Here is an 18898-nt window from a genome sequence, read left to right as displayed (position 1 = left end):
AGTCTCTGGGGCAGCCGGTTCCATCGCATCAGGTAACAGCCAAAGCTGCTTATCCAGCAGGTAAAGGGTCTCACTCAGGTCTTAAAGTCTCCCTTCATTGGAGGAAGGGGGGCTTCAGAGGGCGGCGACCTACATACATACATACATACATACATACATACATACATACATACATACATACATACATACATACATACCCCCTCCTCAAGAAATGGAAGGAGGGCCGGGTCCCCCCGAGCCCCCCCCTGACTTTAAGCCCTGGTCTCACTGATAACCTAGATGATGCGAGTTCGATTCCTGTAAAGCCCCAAAATTATTATTATTATTATTATTATTATTATTATTATTATTATTATTATTATTATTATTATTATTATTATTATTATTATTATTATTATTATTATTATTATTATTATTATTATCGTCGTGTCCTGGCATGGCGAGGCTTTGGACCTCTCACCTGTCGCTTTCACCGCACCCCTTGCTATTATGCTTGCTCCTTTTTTTTTTCTTTAGCACTAAAGTGTTTTATGCCGGGGTCCACCAAGACTTTCATGACGTATTTCCGTCACGGAAATACGTCAGCAAAATGAACGCCATCAGATGTCAAAGAAAAAAAAACAGAAAAAGTTCCGTTGACGGGAGTCGAACCCACGACCTTTCGGTCCGCGACGATGGCTGGCGGGCGTTTAGCTCACTGAGCTACCGCCAAACTTTTTTTCTTTTTCTTTCATGGTATTTATTACAATACGTATTTGAAATTATCACAAATGCTATGAAGTAGTAATGCATTCACTTAGCGACAATAATCGCACAAGCACTGCACAAGCATTCAAAAGCTTACATGCATATATACTGTGCAAGTCCAGAGAAACAGGAAAAGCTCTTCAAAGCTTGTCACACGTGGAGGCTGGTAAGGATGAACACCTAATCACGATGGGGTGCCAGTTTGGTCTCATGTCAAGTTCTTCGTAAATGTCCTTTAGATGGAGAGCCATACCCATGAACCCATTACGGAGGCTACATGAACGCGTCTTTTATGTTTCACACTTCCCTCTCGCAGTGCTCTTGGATAGATGGATGGATGCTATGAGTGTCCCCTTTATAACGGGGCGGTGACATGTGTGCCACCACGCTCGAAAAAAACAACAACAACAAAAAAAAAAAAACGTACCGTTGCTACGACCGCCTCATTCGACGCGTTTCTAATATTTTTTTTTTTCTGTTTCTTTCCATGTCTTTCTCTGTATGTCTATTTCTTTCTCCGTCTTTCTATCTTTTTCTCTCTTTCTTCCCATCTATATTTCTCTCTCTTTCTTTCCCTCTCTGTGCCCTTTCCCCCTCCTCTTTTTCCTTCCTTAACCTCACATCTCCCTTCCTCACTTCCCTTTCCAACGCCCTTGCTATACTAAATACTATACAAGGCTATGATATGATCTGCTAGCGTGCCTGGATAGCCGGGTGGGTTACGACGCTTGCCTTCGGATCGTGGGCACGCGCGTTTGAATCTCATATACCATTGTTGGTGTTCAACGTCCGAAAACCAAGATTTGATTGAGGGACGGCATACGTATTGGAGGGCTCCGGAAATTTCGACCTCCGGGGGTTCTTTAACGTGCGCCTAAATCTAAGTACACGGGCCTCAAGCATTTTCGCCTCCATCGAAAATGCGGCCGCCGCTGCCGGGATTCGATCCCGCGACCTTCGGGTCAGCAGTCGAGCACCATAACAACTAGACCACCGTGACGGGTGCGCGTTCGAATTTTGCCTCGCCAAGAAAAATTTTTTTTTTCGCCAATAATTTCTCTCTTTTCTTTCTTTCGGTCTCTCTCTTTCCCGCTTTCTGTCTTTCTTTATCTCTCTCTGAACAATTAAGCCGGCGCACGTGTTGTGGGTGCGAAGCAGAAGAGGAAGAAGCGGACGAAGATAAGAAGAGGACGAAGAAAGCGCGCGTGCCGGTTCTCGAAGATGATAATACGACACACGGCAAACCTCCAGCATAGCAGCTTTGCGTTAAAAGGCATTTTGGAATGCTCAAAGCTTTCGTGTAGCAGTTAAACGAAACGCTATGTTACGTCACACAGTTTCTTTTCTACAACGCGTTTTGCAGCATATATATTACTTGCCAGCCTTGCAAACGATCAGTGATGCGCGAACGCCCACCGCGTGATCCATGCGACCACGGACTTCCGATGTATCCAGAGATCGACGCACTTTTTCGTCACGTGATCACGAAGCCTCAGAGACCAGTTCTATACTTTTCTATTTATTGCGCGATCTCCAGGACCGGTCCACCACACTAACCTCGGGCAAGAAGCCCGACCCCGCCGTTGTCGTTGTTGTTCATCGATATCCATACAAATGTAAACAAGGAACACGAAGGAGGGTGCAGGCTGACAACTGCTATTCAGAAGTACCTAACGCCTGCTCATTAATTTGGAGAAAGGGGATAGGTTTGACGTCGAAGGTAAAAAGAATGGAAGTTAAGAGGAAAGGAACAACGCGATGATAAGCCACAAAGGAAAAAAAAAACATGTAATGACGCATATAAAACCTCCCCAAGAAATGCATTGAATGCTGCAACACTTTAGATGTGTGGCTGTTGGATTCAGCCGAATGGCCATGACTGAGCCGATCGCACACCAAGGCTTGGCAGACAACCCGAACCTGGATTCTAATAATATTTGTTGGAGTTTAACGTCCCAAAACCGGATATGATTATGAGGGACGCCGTAGTAGAGAGCTCCGGAAATTTTGACCCCCTGGGGTTCTATAACGTGCACCTAAATCTAAATACACGGGCCTCAACCATTTTCGCCTGCATCGAAAATGCGGCCGCTGCGGCCGAGATTAGACTCTGCGACCTTCGGGTCAGCAATCGAGCACCATAACACACTACACCGCCATGGCGAGTTGAACCTGGATTCTCGAATTAAGTATTCTTAACTATACACATTTGATAAAAGGATTGCGTGGTTGATGGAATGCGTTTGTTGGCAGTGAGGATATTTATAAATATTTGAGTGGAACCTGTAGGTACTACCAGTGGCGTAGCGAGGGGGTGGCACACCGGGCCCGTGACCCCCCCCCCCGAATTTTTTTTGCCTTGGTATGCAGAGTATAAAATGAGACTCGACCACATCTGCCTGCCGGGCCCCCACATCAGATCAAGGAGGTGCCCCCCCCCCCCCCCCACTCCCCGAAAAAAAATTTCTACCTACGCTCCTGGGTACCACTCATTGTTTTTCTGTGTGATTGCTATGAGAACAATCCCTAGTACTGGAACCCACCCATGGTCCTAGAAGATCTCTAGAAGTATGGGTAGTGCAGATGTGGCCACATGTAAGTCCGCTGCTTATTACACTGGCCGACCTGCGTGCGAGTTATTCGGGAGCGCCACAGCTGGGAAAATGATAATGTTGCATTCTTGGCATAAGTGATTTCTTGTTTCCTTTTCTTTTAACGGCGAAGCTCTTTAAGCTGTCGGTAACTTGTGCTTCGTCGTAAAACGTTATCATCATCTTGAACCGGCACGCGCTCTCTTCATTCTCTTCACAGTGAAGCCGTTTAAGCTATCGGTAACTTGTGCTCCGTCGTGCAAAACTCCTCAGGTGGGTGTGCGCCACAGGAATTGGGCAAGCCCCACTACCGTGTGCAGCGGGTGCGAGTGCCAAACGAAAATGAACACGTGAAAAAGAGAGAGAGAGAAAGAGATAGAAAATAGAGAGAAAGGAAGGGGTAGAAAGAAAGAGAAGAAAGATAAAGAAAAATAGAAAGAGCGAGATACAGTGACAAAGAAAGAAATAGATGGAAACAGGTAGAAAAAAAAAGAGATACAGGAAACAGAAAGAAAGAAATATTAAAATGCAGAGAAACAAGGAAGGCTGCCCAGCTGCGCTCTTCCTTCAGGCTTGGCACCTCTGGCGCGAAGCTGCCATTTTAAACGCGAAGCATTTCTTAGCGAAACCAAAGCACTTTGAGCGTTTCTATATACGTATCTATCAAGCCGGCTACGTCTGGGTGTGCCTTGTGATCGCCTCCTTAACTTGGTGTAAGCCAAAATTGGCATGGGAGGGTAAGAGGGTTTCACGAATATGACTGTCTAGTCATGAAATGAATAACGTGAAAATCCTGTCACGTACGTCGTCAAACACTTTCCTCCAGACACGTGGGGCACATACCCGTATACCACGGGTCACGGTAAGCGGGTATGCGCCACAGGTGATTGACGGTTTATATCTTCCCAGGAGCGGCGAGAACAGACATTGGTAATTTAAATGCGAGAACGTAAAGAAAACCTGGCATTGGCAGCGTTGACCCGACGAATGCGAAGAATAAAAGTCAGGATCCCGGCAGGAATCGAACCCAAGCATTCTGCGTGGCAGTCAGGTGTCCTTCTGTAGAGCAATGCCACGTCTTGAAACTGCTTTGGATAAAGACCCAACGCAGGTGTAATGTCGGTGCAGCGTCAAGTGTGCTTGCAGTGCTGGCTGTCTAATTTTATAAGAGAGCAATAAACATTACATACGTACTCCTATCAGGGGCGGATCCAGGTGCCAACTTTGGGGGGGGGGGGGGTTTCTTCATCTGACCGGGGGGGGGCAGGGGCGTAGCCAGAAATTTTTTTCGGGGGGGGTTCAACCATACTTTATGTATGTTCGTGCGTGCGTTTGTATGTGTGCGTGTATATATACGCAAGCAAAACTGAAAAACTTCGGGGGGGGTTTGAACCCCCCCAACCCCCCCCTTGGCTACGCCCCTGGGGGGGGGGGGGGAGTGGTAGGGTATGGATGAGGAGACAGACAGGCATTGCAGGCAGGGGGGTGGGGAGGTGACACAGGCTTCGGGGGGGGGGGCGATCGCCCCTACCGCCCCCCCTCTGGATCCGCCACTGACTCCTATGATACAGGCGTCATGCCGGGTTAGCGTCAATTGTGGTTCCAGTGTTGGCTCCGTTTTCATAGAAGTCTAATAAACATTACATTTGTATTCCTATGATTCAGCAAGCTATATTCAAGCGTTGCTCAACCCCGGAGGAATACGCTATATAACGAAAGTTACGTATTATATTCACGTTATCACGCCGTATAGTGCGCTTCGTTTCGATAGTACTCATGCCTGTGCTTTAGAGTGAGTGCTGACGTTGCGTCATACCATAAGCTACCCTTTAAACGCGAGTGTAGTCGACGTGCCTGGCAAGGCCACGATGCGCTCACAACTACTACGCTTAAAAAACACGTCGATCTACCTCGAAAAGCTTGGCTCAAAGCCAAAAACTACGGCATAGACAACAACTCGCTGATTGCTCCGCATGAAACCGATTCCCACAAGGCGTAGGAGCAGCCAAATTTTCTTCATGCGGGTGGGGGGGGGGGGGGGGATTGGAAATTGTAGTGCCAGTTAACGTTAGCCTGTTCATCCGCAAATGAACCCTTCTTCAGCATCAACCACGGTTATCAAAGTCCGAGAGTGTTTTCCTGTAAGAAGCTTCGCCTTCTCAAGAACAATAACGGGATGTATAGTCCAAGGAGCCTGTAAAAGCCATAGTTAGAAGACACGGGAAAGAGCCTTGAGTATCTGAAAAAACGTTGTGTCTGGTCAGGCAGCATCCTTTCAAACACGACTGTCAGAAGGAACGGACAGAATCTCTAAAACGAGCGAGTGTATATATGTGGGGCACATGATACAGCAAGAGGATGTAGATAACACGAATATAACATTAAAAGCTCTCGGCCTCCCGCGTATACGAAGAACCAGTTCTCACTGGCAGGCTCCTGCAGCAGGACAACGCGCGCGAGTTCTCCATGGGACACTTGCGCGTCCGGGATACACGACCTCTAATATTACCGGGCACGCTGTAATATTAACAGCCTGTTCGAAACTCGCATCTCAGGCACGCACGCTGCTAGGCTTGCCGCGTGGTCTTGCCCTTTTTTTTTTCTTGTTCGACAGGTGTATGCACGCTGCGAGAGACGGTCGGTACACCTGAGAACGACAAGTAACAGAAGGGAGAAACGAACGTGCCTGTCCCTGCCTTATCTGAGTTCTTGTCACACGCTGCTCTCCAACGGAGTACAGACGCGTGACCGCAATCTCCCGCTACCTGGTGTCCTATCTCCGAAATTCGGTTGTCCCTTATCGGAGCGCTCGGCGATGTTAATTCCCCGCCCGGACATTGAGGGCGACACGATCGCCGGAACGGTTAGATAGAGAAGAGGAACAAAAAAAGTCAGAAGAATTCAGAAAAAAAGAAAAGAGGCTATGAAAGAAGATAGGACGGAGGGAGAGAAGACGACGTCCAGCGAGCGAGCAGGTGAGGCTGCGGAGTCACTATCAGCGATACCCGTCGCCGCAGCGCTCCTCTCCTCAAACCTCGTTGGCGCTTCTTTTCGGTTCCGGCTGTGACAGCAAGCGCAGGCGGCAGCACAAAGTTGGCCCCGGGGAGCAGCCGGAGTCGGTAGCGCGGCCGGTAGCAACGGGGAGGCTCGCATCGAACGACAACAAATTCTACTCGGACACGGCGCGCCAGTCCGATCCTCGCTGCCTACATCGCAACGACTAACGCCGACGCACCGTTGCATATAACGCTCATGGCTTCCCGAAGACCGAGCCGCGCAACTGTTGCTACCCTGGCCACGCTGCGGCTGCCCCTGCTTGTGGCCCTCCAGCTGGCGCTGGGGCTGGCCGCATCCTCGTGTCCCAAGAAGGACGCCCTGCGGCCGTGCAGCTGCTTCAGCTTCCACAACTACGTGCGCGTCGAGTGCAAGGACGTGGACCGGCGGGCGCTCAAGAACGCGCTCACGGCGCTCCGCGGCGCGTTCGTTTTCGAGTTCGAGCTGTCCAAGTACAACCTCAAGGACGTGCCCTCGGACGTGTTCAGCGGCGTGCGCGTCACCGAGCTGTACACGTACATGGCCGACTTCACGAACGTCAGCAACAGTACCAACCTGTTCGACGGCTTCGACGACACCCTGACCATGATCGAGATAAAGCGCGCCAAGGGACTCGAGCACCTGCACTGGAGCGCCCTGGGACGCCTGAAGAACCTGCAGCGGCTGCTCGTCTTCTCCTCGGACTTTCCCAGACTGGACAAGAGCTTCTCGCTCATGCCCAAGAGTCTCACGCACGTCATGGTGCAGGGTGGAAGCCTCGAGCACGTCGATGAAGGCGCCTTCTCCGGCCTGGAGATTCGGGACCTGGAGATATCGTTTACCAGGTTGGAGAAGATCACCAGGAACGTCTTTCCTACGCCGGCTACCAGTCTCAGCGTTCTGTCACTCAGGTACGTCTTTTTTTTTTGCTTTTATTTCGTGATGAACGTAACGTCCTCGATATATAGAGTGATTTCCTATCTTCGCGAAGGCGAAGATTGGAAACAGACACATATATAACGATGTTTTCTTTATTCGTCCTCGTGAAGATGCGCTTACTCACTGTAACCTGGATGCGAAGCAGTTATTCCACCACTGTGTTTTAGCCAGGAACGTAACGTGTTTGTTGACCGCCGCATCGGTATCAAACTGTTTCGACACGTCGACCAAAGGCCAGTGCGGCTGTATGCGGGTCCGTAGTAGGCATGTACTAAGCGCCATGGGCTACAGACAAAAAATATCGCCGTGAACAAAGTTGTAGATAAGCAACATTTTGAATTCCTGAAACTGAAGTGCAGGTTCGGCCGATTGCTCACGATGTGCCACCGGGATGTAGAAACGAAACTACACTAAGGAATCACGAGAACGCTTTTGGCAGCATAAATGATGCGAACTTGTCAAGTTGATTATGGTGTACTGAATATTTGTAACAGTCGATCCTGTGACTTTTCGTGCGGCCCTTGTGTTATGCTGCGCTGCTTTATGATTTCAGCGGAGAACTGAATCTTACTTGACTGACTTTTTTATTACGAGGTCCCACATTTACTAAACAGTACTATAATAAGCTCGTATGTCTTGGACAACGTGAATCTATTATGTTTTCTTGTGTCGGAGTCGACGTGAGTCTCTTATAATACTGGGCGTATCTGTCGTATTGAGAAAATGCTAATAAGCTCCAATAAATAGCTTCTCGAGAAAGCTTATGCAAAACTTGTTTTCACGTAATTCCGACCTTTCGCAGCCAAGATTAGTCCACAGTGGCGATTCTGAAGAGTCATGGAACTGGGGACAATACAGGTCCCTTACTGAAAATGCGCATGAAGAGAGATCGCATACGCATTCTTCACCGTCATATTTGAAAACCTACGTCTAAAAAGGAAACATAAATCGAGCCACCGTAGTAAAGACAACAACCTATGGCTCGGAATGAAGGTGACAATCAGGTTACGATGGTGGGCTCGAACCACGTTAAGACCACCACCGTAGCCTGTTGTCGAAGCGGTAAAGAAGGGACCGATGCGCACTGAACTAAGGGTGCATTGAAGGAGGCGCACAGTATAAATCTTTCATCGTACGGATCAAAAGTTTGACAGTATGCACGGTTCAGTATAGCAGTAAACTGAAGCAAGGTTTGAGTACGGGCTAGTTGGTATTCCGTAGCAAACTTGTGTACAGCCCAGACAAACAAAATGACAGAAAGAACGGAAACGAGACAGCGCTCGCCTTCGTCTGCGCTGTATGGAAGTTCTCAATATAGCGACGCAAGAGATGGTCTGTAGAACGAAGTTCTGCCAGTAATTGGGGTTGCGAGGTATGCAGCCAGCCCAAGGTGGGGGGGGGGGGGGGGGGGGGGCGCAAAGGCTTTGTTATCCCGTGGACAAGTGGGCGTACGGAGTGCGAGCACAGACTTGCCTGCAAACACCCCCCCCCCCCCTTCTCAATATCTGACGCCTCTGACTATACATCAAAAGAGACGACAGTTTACTAATAGAACGGATCCGACACCAACTAAACTGATATTAAAATTAAATATATTAACGTTGGGAATACGGCGATGAAGATTGTTGTTTGAGATTGCCAACAAGGCTCCGGGAGCCGTGACATTAACATTTAGTGTTTCGTCCTATCACTTGGTCTTCCCTTATACTCTCGACTTAATCCGCATGTTATTTTGTAGACTAGACGAGTCGGAACATTGGAACAGAATCGTCGTAAACAATCTCCAATCTTGCACAAAACCGACTGGGACGGACCAAGACACGTTGACTGTGCCTCATTCAAATTTTCATAATCCCTGTCGGTCTCGCCGCTGGATCGTTCGCAGTCAATCTCAAATACTCAGGTGCGATAGAGTTAACCTTGTTCCGGGCTACAGCTTTTCACTGCCACGTGCGCACGATAGCAGTTTTCTCACAGGGCGATCGCGGTATACAGCCGGCCGAACCGGCCTTCTTGAGCAGAGTGTGAGCCCCCTCGACGAAGCCAAACTGACGTCGGTCGCGCTGTACGTATATGGCGTGCCGCCGATAAAGCGTTCGTCGGGTACTTGACCTTTTTCGTTTGTTTTCCGCGCTTTCTCTTTGAAACAAGTATGCCCCACATTGTTCGATGCCACGCAATGGTCCCATCATCGCCGCTGCTGTACTCCTCGAGCCGCTGCGCTTCGTCGTATACACTTCACGTGTGTGTGTTAGGTGAACTAAAGAGGGGGTACCAATCGAGAGCTCGTTTCTTTTGTTAGACACGCAACCTAATGAAACCAACTGGCAATGAAGCTAAGGAGCGTATAGAAGGCATTGTACCTGACATAAATTATGACAAATGAAATTGAAACTGCATGAAAAATCAACTTGCCGTAGGTACCGAACCTAGTACAACCTTCAGATAACGCGTCCGATACTCTAGCGATTGAGCTACAGCGGCGGTCGCTTTCCCATCCACTTTTTTTCTGTATTTATTAGGTATTTATTGGGTATTTACATGAGAGTGCTACACACTCGCTGTCATGGCTGCGAGCCGAGCTGTCTGATACTCCCAGGATTGCATAAACATCAATACCCAATAAAGTAGATGAGAAAGCGACCGCCGCTGTAGCGCAATTGATAGAGCATCGGACGCGTAATCCGAAGGTTGTGGGTTCGGTCCCTACCGGGGGCAAGTTGATTTTTCATCCACTTTAATTCCTTTCCACTTATGTCGTAATTGCTATACCACAGTTAAAACGTACAAATAATGTTCCCTACACCTGACTCAGTTGCATTGTCTGTTGTCTTCAACAGGCTGTGTTATACGAAGACATTCTGGGCCTCTTCTACACATTTTCTGCAGCGGTGTATGACGGTGATTCCTCGTCGCACTCAGCTACCGTCCTTACTCGCATACTACCTGCGCTGGTCAATGTTGGTAGGCTAATTAATATTGGCTAAATGATTTCTCATGCTGGCTCATTGCTGGTTAACGTTTGCTGTAAATGTTGCGATAAGTCAAGTTATTATTCCGCGACAAGTGAAGGTATTGCGTGAAAATGGCCCTCGCATTAACCGTGAAAGTGCCTCGGTTATTTCGGTGTTATGGAGCTGTGTATAAGGTCGCGACATTGATTTCCAACCTCCCGGAACCCTATTTTGAAGTACGCATTTGGGCTGGCGCCGTGGTCTCATGTCCTTTCTTGTTCCGTCTTTTTAGCGCTGTTTTTCACTCGTAGCTCTATTTTGATGTCCGCTGAATGGGAAAAAATATTCTTCTCCTATAAGACTTCGCTTGCCTTTAAAAGTATACCCCTCGAAATTAACCATTTAACGTTTCTTGTAGACGAAATCTTGCTTCGGGACATCAAGCGCAGGTCGATCGATCGATCGATCGATCGATCAATCAATCAATCAATCAATCAATCAATCAATCAATCAATCAATCAATCAATCAATCAATCAATCAATCAATCAATCAATCAATCAATCAATCAATTTTTTTTTCACGCAAGGAAGCGGCGAAAATTTCAGTGTGTTTCAGGCACAGTCATGATGAAAGTGCTCGGACATGTATGCAGCACGGGATCATTCGCACAGACCTCCCAACATGGGCTTTGCAAAGAGACCGCGGGTTCGTTTACGATGAGCCAACCACGCGAACTCAGTATCTCTTAGTTAATCTAGATTTCCGAGGCCTTCTGATAAAGAGGCCCGTGTACTTAGATTTAGGCGCACGTTAAAGAACCCCAGGTGTGGTCGAAATTTCCGGAGCCCTGCACTACGGCGTTCCTCATAATCACATCGTGGTTTTGGGGCGTTAAACCCAAACAATTATTATTATAACTGTTTTGGGCGTGACATTGAGTACGTCGTGAAAAAAAAAGAAAGAAAAAAGAAAGCGACCCGGGTAATGTCCTTCAGTCCGAATGACTGTGTAAGCAAACTGCAAATGGCGAAGCGGCGCCGTTGAACGTATACATGACCATGCAACACGAGAAGCCAAACAATGCGGTGCGATAACAATTGCATCCGCGTGATTTGAGTGGCTCTATTTAGAGCTAACGAAAAAAAAAGCATTATGGAAAAAAAAAAAAACCGTAAGGCAATAACCGCACATGACCTGATCTGGAGCTGTAGTCTTTGTAAGCGTCGATCGGCAGTCTGCGGCAGTCGCGTGACCTAACGATTCGGTTCATCGTATCGCTTCCCGATTTCCCATTTGAATAACGGTCACGCTGAAAAGGTTGGTAATAATAATTGTTGGGTTTTATCCCAAAACCACGATGTGATTATGAGCGACGCCGTAGTGGAGGGCTCCGGAAATTTCGACCGCCTGGTGTTCTTTAACGTGCATCTAAATCTAAGTAAACGGACGTCTGACATTTCGCCTCCATAGAAATGAGACGGCCGCGGCCGGGATTCGATCCCGCGACCTTCGGGTCAACAGTCGAGTACCATAACCACCAGATTACCGCTGCGGGTAGTCTGAAAAGGTTGGAATGGCGCGAAACCAGCACTTGTGTTGTCTGTGTATACTTGAAGCCGTCTCGCATATTTCTCGATATTTTAACCTTTTTGACACGATCCAATTAGCCCAGGCGTCTACGCTGATGGTCCTTGTCGTTCCAGCGCGAGCAAATTAACACCTCTGAATGGCGTCCAGAGTTCAGTATATCAAAAAATTTTCCGGTGTTCTGACTGAAAGAAGGGATTCTTGTAAAACTGCGACCTGTCGCAATAGGCTATTCCCTCACTTTATTTTTTGCCTCGTCCAAACGTAATCGTCCAGTCAAGCAGCGTCGATCTTGTCACTGAAGTGTTATGCCGTCACTATGGACAGTCGACTACTAACTCATCAAGAATAAAAATAAAAAATAATAAAAAGACCCAGAAGCACATGAGAGAGCATGCTTTTTTCGCTTGTGTTTTCTTACTCCGGCTTTCTTTCATTACTGTTACGTTAGTTCAGGTCATATGTCGGAAGCGATCGAGAGTCGAGAAGAGAGGAAACCGTTTTTCTTTTTTTTTTCTCGTGTTCAGCTTGGATACATCAAGTTACCGGATATATCAAACTATATTTAGAGTAGAAATCGTTTCATTATAACAGGTTCTGACTGTATACTCCAAGTATTCCTCGTGAGTTTGGTTATATCAAATTACCAGATATATCGAACAACACTGAGCGCAGAAACCAGTATATAACAGCTATGGTTTCGCTGTATACTATATAGCATTCATAGCTAGTTTTGGTTATACCGAATTATCCGATATATCGAACTATGTTTAGCTCGGAAATCCTTTAATTTTAACAGGGTTTGACTGTACACTATAAGTATTCATCGTTATTTCGGTTATATCACATTGCCGGATATATCGAACTATACTTAACGCGGAAGCCTGTTAATTATAACCGGGTTTCAGTGTACACTACAGGTATTATTCACAGGTTTGGATGTATCGAATCACTTAGCAGGAACTCCGTTAGTTGTAAAAACTCACAGGGCCCCGTATGCATTCGCCTAAGACGACTCTAAGGCAAAAGCCATCTTCTTCTTTTTCTTCTCAGTCAATGTACTGATCCTCCTCCACCCCCCTCTGAAAGCTTTCTGCACTGCCTGCAGGATCGGAGGCGTTGAAAGCCTTCTGCGCCTCACCTGGTTTTGCACTACCTACGTGATCGGCTCACCTTTTGACGAAGCGACGATGTCATGCGATGACGTCATCGTATGGCGTCACAAGCTTTGGCGATCTGTGACGTCAAGGTGACGTCATGTGGTGACGTCATCACGTGATGATGATTTTTTGCATCACTTGTGTTGACGCCGCCGATGGTCAATTTTTGCGTTTGATGAGGCATCTATACGGCTTTCGCCTTAAAAGAGTTCTCAGCTGCGTGCTATGAATATTCTTCGCGTCGTACGCCCGAAGGATTATATGTATTTCACGGATTGACTGCTGGTGTCCACCCCATGGTTGTTTACACAAACCTTTGTGTGTTTGGCCGCACAGAGCGAAGCTGAGTCGGACAGGCTAAGTCTGGTCGTGGCAGCAGCAGCAGCAGCAGCTGATAGGCGCAACGCGCGACCCTGTCGTTCGTCGCTCGCACTCCAGAAAGTGCTGTCGGCCGGCAACAAGGCGTTTCGCCCGGTTCGAGTGTGAGGCACGCGTCCGTCGCGGGCACGCGCAATTCCTTGTGGGTCGCGTCGAGTCGAGCAAAACAACGCTTTTCTCGCACATACACCAACCTATGTAGAATTAACGCGTAGAATTCTTTGGCTACATGGACTTGGGAAGTGAGATCGACCTCACAAACCACGCTAAGGCCTCAATACCCTGGTGTTCGAATACTTCCCAGGGTTGGCCTGAGGTTTATCAGCCGACAGTGGACAGCGCAGAACGCCATCAGGAACGAAGCCTGAAATCCCTCCGAATAGCCCGAAGAGAGCTTCCTAGACCGCCCGGTATTTTTTCGAGAAAAGGAACCGCGCTCTTGAGGAAAGCACAAACGCGCTCTCTGCCGAGTGACTTGACGCTACACGATATACGAAAAGCCCCAAATACACCTCATGGCCAAGTGTGCGGTTCCATACTGACTCTATCCCACACATAGTGGCACTGCCCCAGAGCCAATACACCTCAACGCCATCGATTCACTTTGCTCTAAAATACTTGCATGGGAGGCCTGGTTTGCGAACCTGGGCAAAACAGTCCCCTCTTGGGCAACCCTCCTTCACCTTGGGGGAGGTCAGTGAAACCTCACCCTAGAGCTGGGACCCGGACACGGGTTATGAATATAAAAGGTTTGCTCTCTCTCTCTCTCTCTCTCTCTCTCTCTCTCTCTCTCTCACACACACACACACACACACACACACACACACACACACACACATACTTGTAGCTTTTCGCCAAATATTGTATCACCGTGGTTTCTGTACGACACGCACCGAATGTATGACGCTCGGGCGCTTTCGCATAGATCCGTCGAAGCACGGCAGCCGCGGCCAACCCGCGACTTCGTTCTCAGCAGAACTATACGTCATGGCCATCGAATCGTTCGCTCGACCTAGCAGTAAAGATGCTGGTAGTCATGACTGGGCACAGATTGAGCCATACTGTATCGTCCACGCAATAACGTACGGTTCAGGGGCGTAGCCAGAAATTTTTTTCGGGAGGGGTTCAACCATACTTTATGTATGTTCGTGCGTGTGTTTGTATGTGCGCGTGTATATATACGCAAGCAAAACCGAAAAATTTCGGGGGGGGGGGGGGGGTTGAACCCCCCCCCCCTGGCTACGCCCCTGGTACGGTTGTACTGAAAGGATAGAGAAGACCAGCATTAGCGATACGGGAGGGGTATGATATAGTCAGCGTTAATGACATTGTGTTATTCTAGTCCATACTGGCTGTAAACCGCGACCTTTTCGTACTTCTCAATACCTAAGCGAGGGGAGCTACCTACTCATTTGTTCCTAATGCCCCATTAGTGTTTTTTTTTTTATGAGCACGACTTCATTACGTGCGATGCTGCACGTAACTAAGTCGTGCTACAGAGATTTACCAACGTTACTAATGCAACACGATGTGAACATATTTTTGAAAATGACAGTGAGCGTGAATGTTATGCATTCGGGAACTATTCGAAAAAGTATTAGATATTCGATTCGATTCTCGCACTATTAGATTCAATTCGTATCGGACCAGATACTGAAAGAAAGGCTATTGCTCCAAATAGTCTTGTAATTAATTCAAGCGAAGGTTGTATGACTGCCCTGTGAAGCTGGTGAGGGCGTTCCAAGAACACTCCTGAACGGTATGTCGGTGTGCTTCGTTCCCTTCATCCTGTTTCTTCCCGACCACGCGGGTTTCCGTCGACCTCTCTATCTAAAAAACACTCCTCAACCACAATAAACCCTCCTCACCCGCACCTGAAACTAAAATGAATTTTCTAAAATGAATTTTCTTCCCGGGGCTGGGGTTTGAACCCGGGTCCCCCTGGTCCGAGCGCGAGTGCTTTGACTATCGGGTTCTACTTTGACCACTAGGCCACGCGCCGGCGCTTGCCCAATGTGAACTGAACTGAAGCATACGAATGCGTTCTACCGGCGATGCAACACGGCCGTACGGGAGAGGCGCGCGAGTTCCAGTCCGGCCATGGATGCAAAAAACAATTGGGAAGCGGTACACTTCCTGCGGGCGCTTCATAGAAATATTTCGTGTTGGCGGACTAAAAGCGATCTGCTGGAAATTCGTAAGGTCGATATCAGGAATTTCGCATTTCAGGAAAACTCCGATTGCGAGAAAATTGAATTCCTAACCCGCGTATCCAGGATCGCGTGGTGGTCCTTTCGCTGGGCCGTTCTAGCGGCTGACGAGCGCTGGTAAGAACAGGTCACACCATGGCGATTCAACCCGAAAACAGCCTTCCGAGGACGGCGGCTACCCATAATAAAACTGAACGCTCACGTTAGGAGGGAACATTGCGCAATGAGAAAGAAAGAAAGAAAGAAAGAAAGAAAGAAAGAAAGAAAGAAAGAAAGAAAGAAAGAAAGAAAGAAAGAAAGAAAGAAAGAAAGAAAGAAAGAAAGAAAGAAAGAAAGAAAGAAAGAAAGAAGTGAGTGAGTGAGTGAGTGAGTGAGTGAGTGAGTGAGTGAGTGAGTGAGTGAGTGAGTGAGTGAGTGAGTGAGTGAGTGAGTGAGTGAGTGAGTGAGTGAGTGAGTGAGTGAGTGAGCGAGCGAGCCAGCGAGCGAGTAGACGCAGCAGTGCTGCGAGAGCAAAACGGTTTAGGCTTTTCGCTGGTCCTCACGGTAAATCCTAGGTCGGAGCGAGGATTGTCGCAAGAGCAGCACCGGCCTTTAATTCAATGGGAGTTATATCGTATGCCCTAAAAAAAAATGAAAAAATAACAGGGGAAGGAAGTTTACACATTTCGCTCACGCATTAGGATACGCGTCTATCTCGTCGGATAAAAATATACACATATAAAGAAGGGACCTAGAGAACAGCCGGGAATCGGAAATAAAATAAGCAGGTGAGGTTCCAGGCGGTGCGGTTCCAGGCTCCAATACAATAGACTTCGAACAAGAAGTAGAAGATGGCTTTCGCCTTGCAATTGTCGCAAATGCTAAGGGACCGTGTGACTTTTATTACCGCTCTACCTCGCCTCTCTTGTTTTTTCGATTCCTTCCTTACTTCTACGCCAAATCCGGCGGCACAGTCTTTCACGCGCTCTTCAACCGCCAGATGTCAATGGCTGTCGTGCTTGCGGGCAGCTTGCGCGTACCTTATCATCGCTGTTAAGGCCGACAACGGGGATCTGCATACGAAGCGTACGCGCCCTCAAGAACGGCCGCGGTACAGTTTGAAGTGTTTTCAGTGCTGGATACATATACTGTTTACGTGCGTGCATTACCACGTGCGTGTCGACAACCCTATTAAAGTTAAGAACACATACGTACCATATAGCATCCTGGTGTAGTTATCACGCATAAGCAAGCGAGGCGCTTGGTTTATGCTTCAAGGAACGTTGGTTTTAGGGGCGAAGCTCCACCGGTTCGTCCCTCGTAGTCGTAGTAGTGCGTAACCAGTCGTAACGCTAGTACCAGATCTTGACCTCCAAGGTGGTGCCGGTGGGAGATTTTTCCTGTGCGTTGTTGAACAATAAAAAATTCGCAGCGTGCGCGTTAACTAAAAGCCGAATTCTTCTGTCTCTCATTCCCCGTTAGCAGCCATTGGCATGTTCCAGTAGGAAACGTTAGTAGAAGTAGAAGTGTAAGTGTTAGCTAAAAGCCGACTTCTTCTGTCTCTCATTCCCATTAGCAGCCATTGTTTACCTCCAAGGTAGTGCCTGGTGAGATTTCTCCTGTGCGTGAATAAACAATAAAAATTTTGTTCAAAACGCCGTTGATTGATGAAATAAACCAACGAAAGACGCCAGATGTTTTCTAAAAGCAAAACGAAAGAACGCCAGATGTTTCTAAAGCAAAACGAAAAGACGCCAGCTGCTTAACGAAAGACGCCAGATGTTTTCTAAAGCAATGGTTTTCTAAACAATAAAAATTCACAGCGTACATGTAAAATTAAAGTGAGCTGCAAGTCGTCATAACTCATCGAACCTTTAGTATAAACGCGCCCGATCTCACGTCGGTGATGATGTACTGGGCAGAATTCACGGAAGATTCACGGTTTACCAATGAACCTCCGCAGCTTCGCCCACTCATCATCATTCACTCCGTGGATATGCTGTGATTTTTTTCCTGCAACAATACACAGATTTAGTTGGGCGTCCGCAGCAGCGTACGGACACATGCAGCCTGCCAGCCATTTCCTATGGCAGGCTGCGTCCGTACGTTGTTGCGAACGCTCAACTAAATCTGACCAATGAAATCAAGTTATCAGGTTTGGATACTACGTCTCAAAGAAACAGAATGCTTATATATCTTTGCGACACGGCGTCTTCATTTGGAGACGCGACTTACTTTTGCCATTTCTGTGCGCTATTGGCAAAGAAGAGACCACAAACGTCGAGCTGATGGTAAAGAAATCATTCGTTTTACCTAAGGTGCCTTTATAACACTTCTAGTTGAATTATTTTGCTACACACGATCGCTTTGGTGAAGGCGGTGCCCTGTTTAACGGGACGTTGAACGTGGGGCGTTTCGGCAGGAATTTCAAAAAAAAAAAAAAACACAGCATATCCACGGGGTGAATGATGATGAGTGGGGCGAAGCTACGGAGGGAATCATCTGTAAACCGTGAAACTCTTCCGTGAAATGCGCCCAGTACATAATATAAAGAATGTGAAACATCGTGTATATATTAAACATCAAACTTTTATTGTACTGCTGGTTTACGTGGTCCCTTCTTTATCACTTGTGATCGGTGAAATGCAAGGAAGAAGTCCGCTCCCGAGCGAAAGAGCGCCAAGAGCGACCGCATTCCCCGCTCGCCATGTGCGAATTAAAGGCCAGGCTAGAGGGAAGACAGGACGCGCGTTCCACGACGCGAGGTCGGTAGCATGCCCAACGAAAGCCAACGGAACGCGATCGTGCAAGTGCTCCGGCTTCGCATCGCCTCATGGTTCCATTTAGCGTCCCAAAACCAAACATATTGCTCAAGGTGTGCCTTGCGTTTTTCGTAGAAATAATTTCTTTATCATGTACGTTAAGACGAAAAGTTGAAAGCTCACTAGAGTGTATCGCCCGCAAAGTATGTCTTTTAGTGTGATTTAACTCTCGTACGGCAGGGTCCTCGCGCCGTTGCCGGTCCACCTCGCCCGTTGACGATCGGGCGAGGTGGCTAAATACAACTACTACTACTACACTTTAAGAAAAACATCTGGCGTTCTTTCGTTCTGCTTTTACAAAACATCTGGCGTCTTTCGTTGGTTTATTTCATCAATCAACGGCGTTTTGAACAAAATTTTTATAGGCACCGTGCAGTCGAGTTTCCTGTGTGACTGCAGCGCCAGAACGCATAGCCTAGCGGATAAAAGAAGTAACTTTGAGACGGGGCCGCTCAAAATTGAACGCGTTGCGCGCGTCTCCCTCCCTGCATTAGTGG

At 47.7% G+C, this 18898-nt stretch overlaps 1 protein-coding gene across 1 annotated transcript in view; it reads left to right on the top strand.

Moving 5' to 3' along the window:
- Positions 1-6497: 6497 nt before the first annotated feature.
- The window catches only part of LOC119396397 (protein slit), a 29396-nt gene continuing 16995 nt past the window's right edge, over positions 6498-18898 (top strand). The window contains exon 1 of the mRNA XM_037663599.2: positions 6498-7282. Coding sequence (XP_037519527.1) covers positions 6591-7282 — 692 coding nt within the window. The 5' untranslated portion in view covers positions 6498-6590. The remainder of the gene's footprint in view (positions 7283-18898) is intronic.

The sequence above is a fragment of the Rhipicephalus sanguineus genome, chromosome 6 (assembly GCF_013339695.2).
Source record: "Rhipicephalus sanguineus isolate Rsan-2018 chromosome 6, BIME_Rsan_1.4, whole genome shotgun sequence".
Lineage (NCBI taxonomy): Eukaryota > Metazoa > Arthropoda > Arachnida > Ixodida > Ixodidae > Rhipicephalus > Rhipicephalus sanguineus.
Note: the sequence above shows the minus strand (reverse complement) of the source record. Positions and strands in the feature narration are given on the sequence as shown.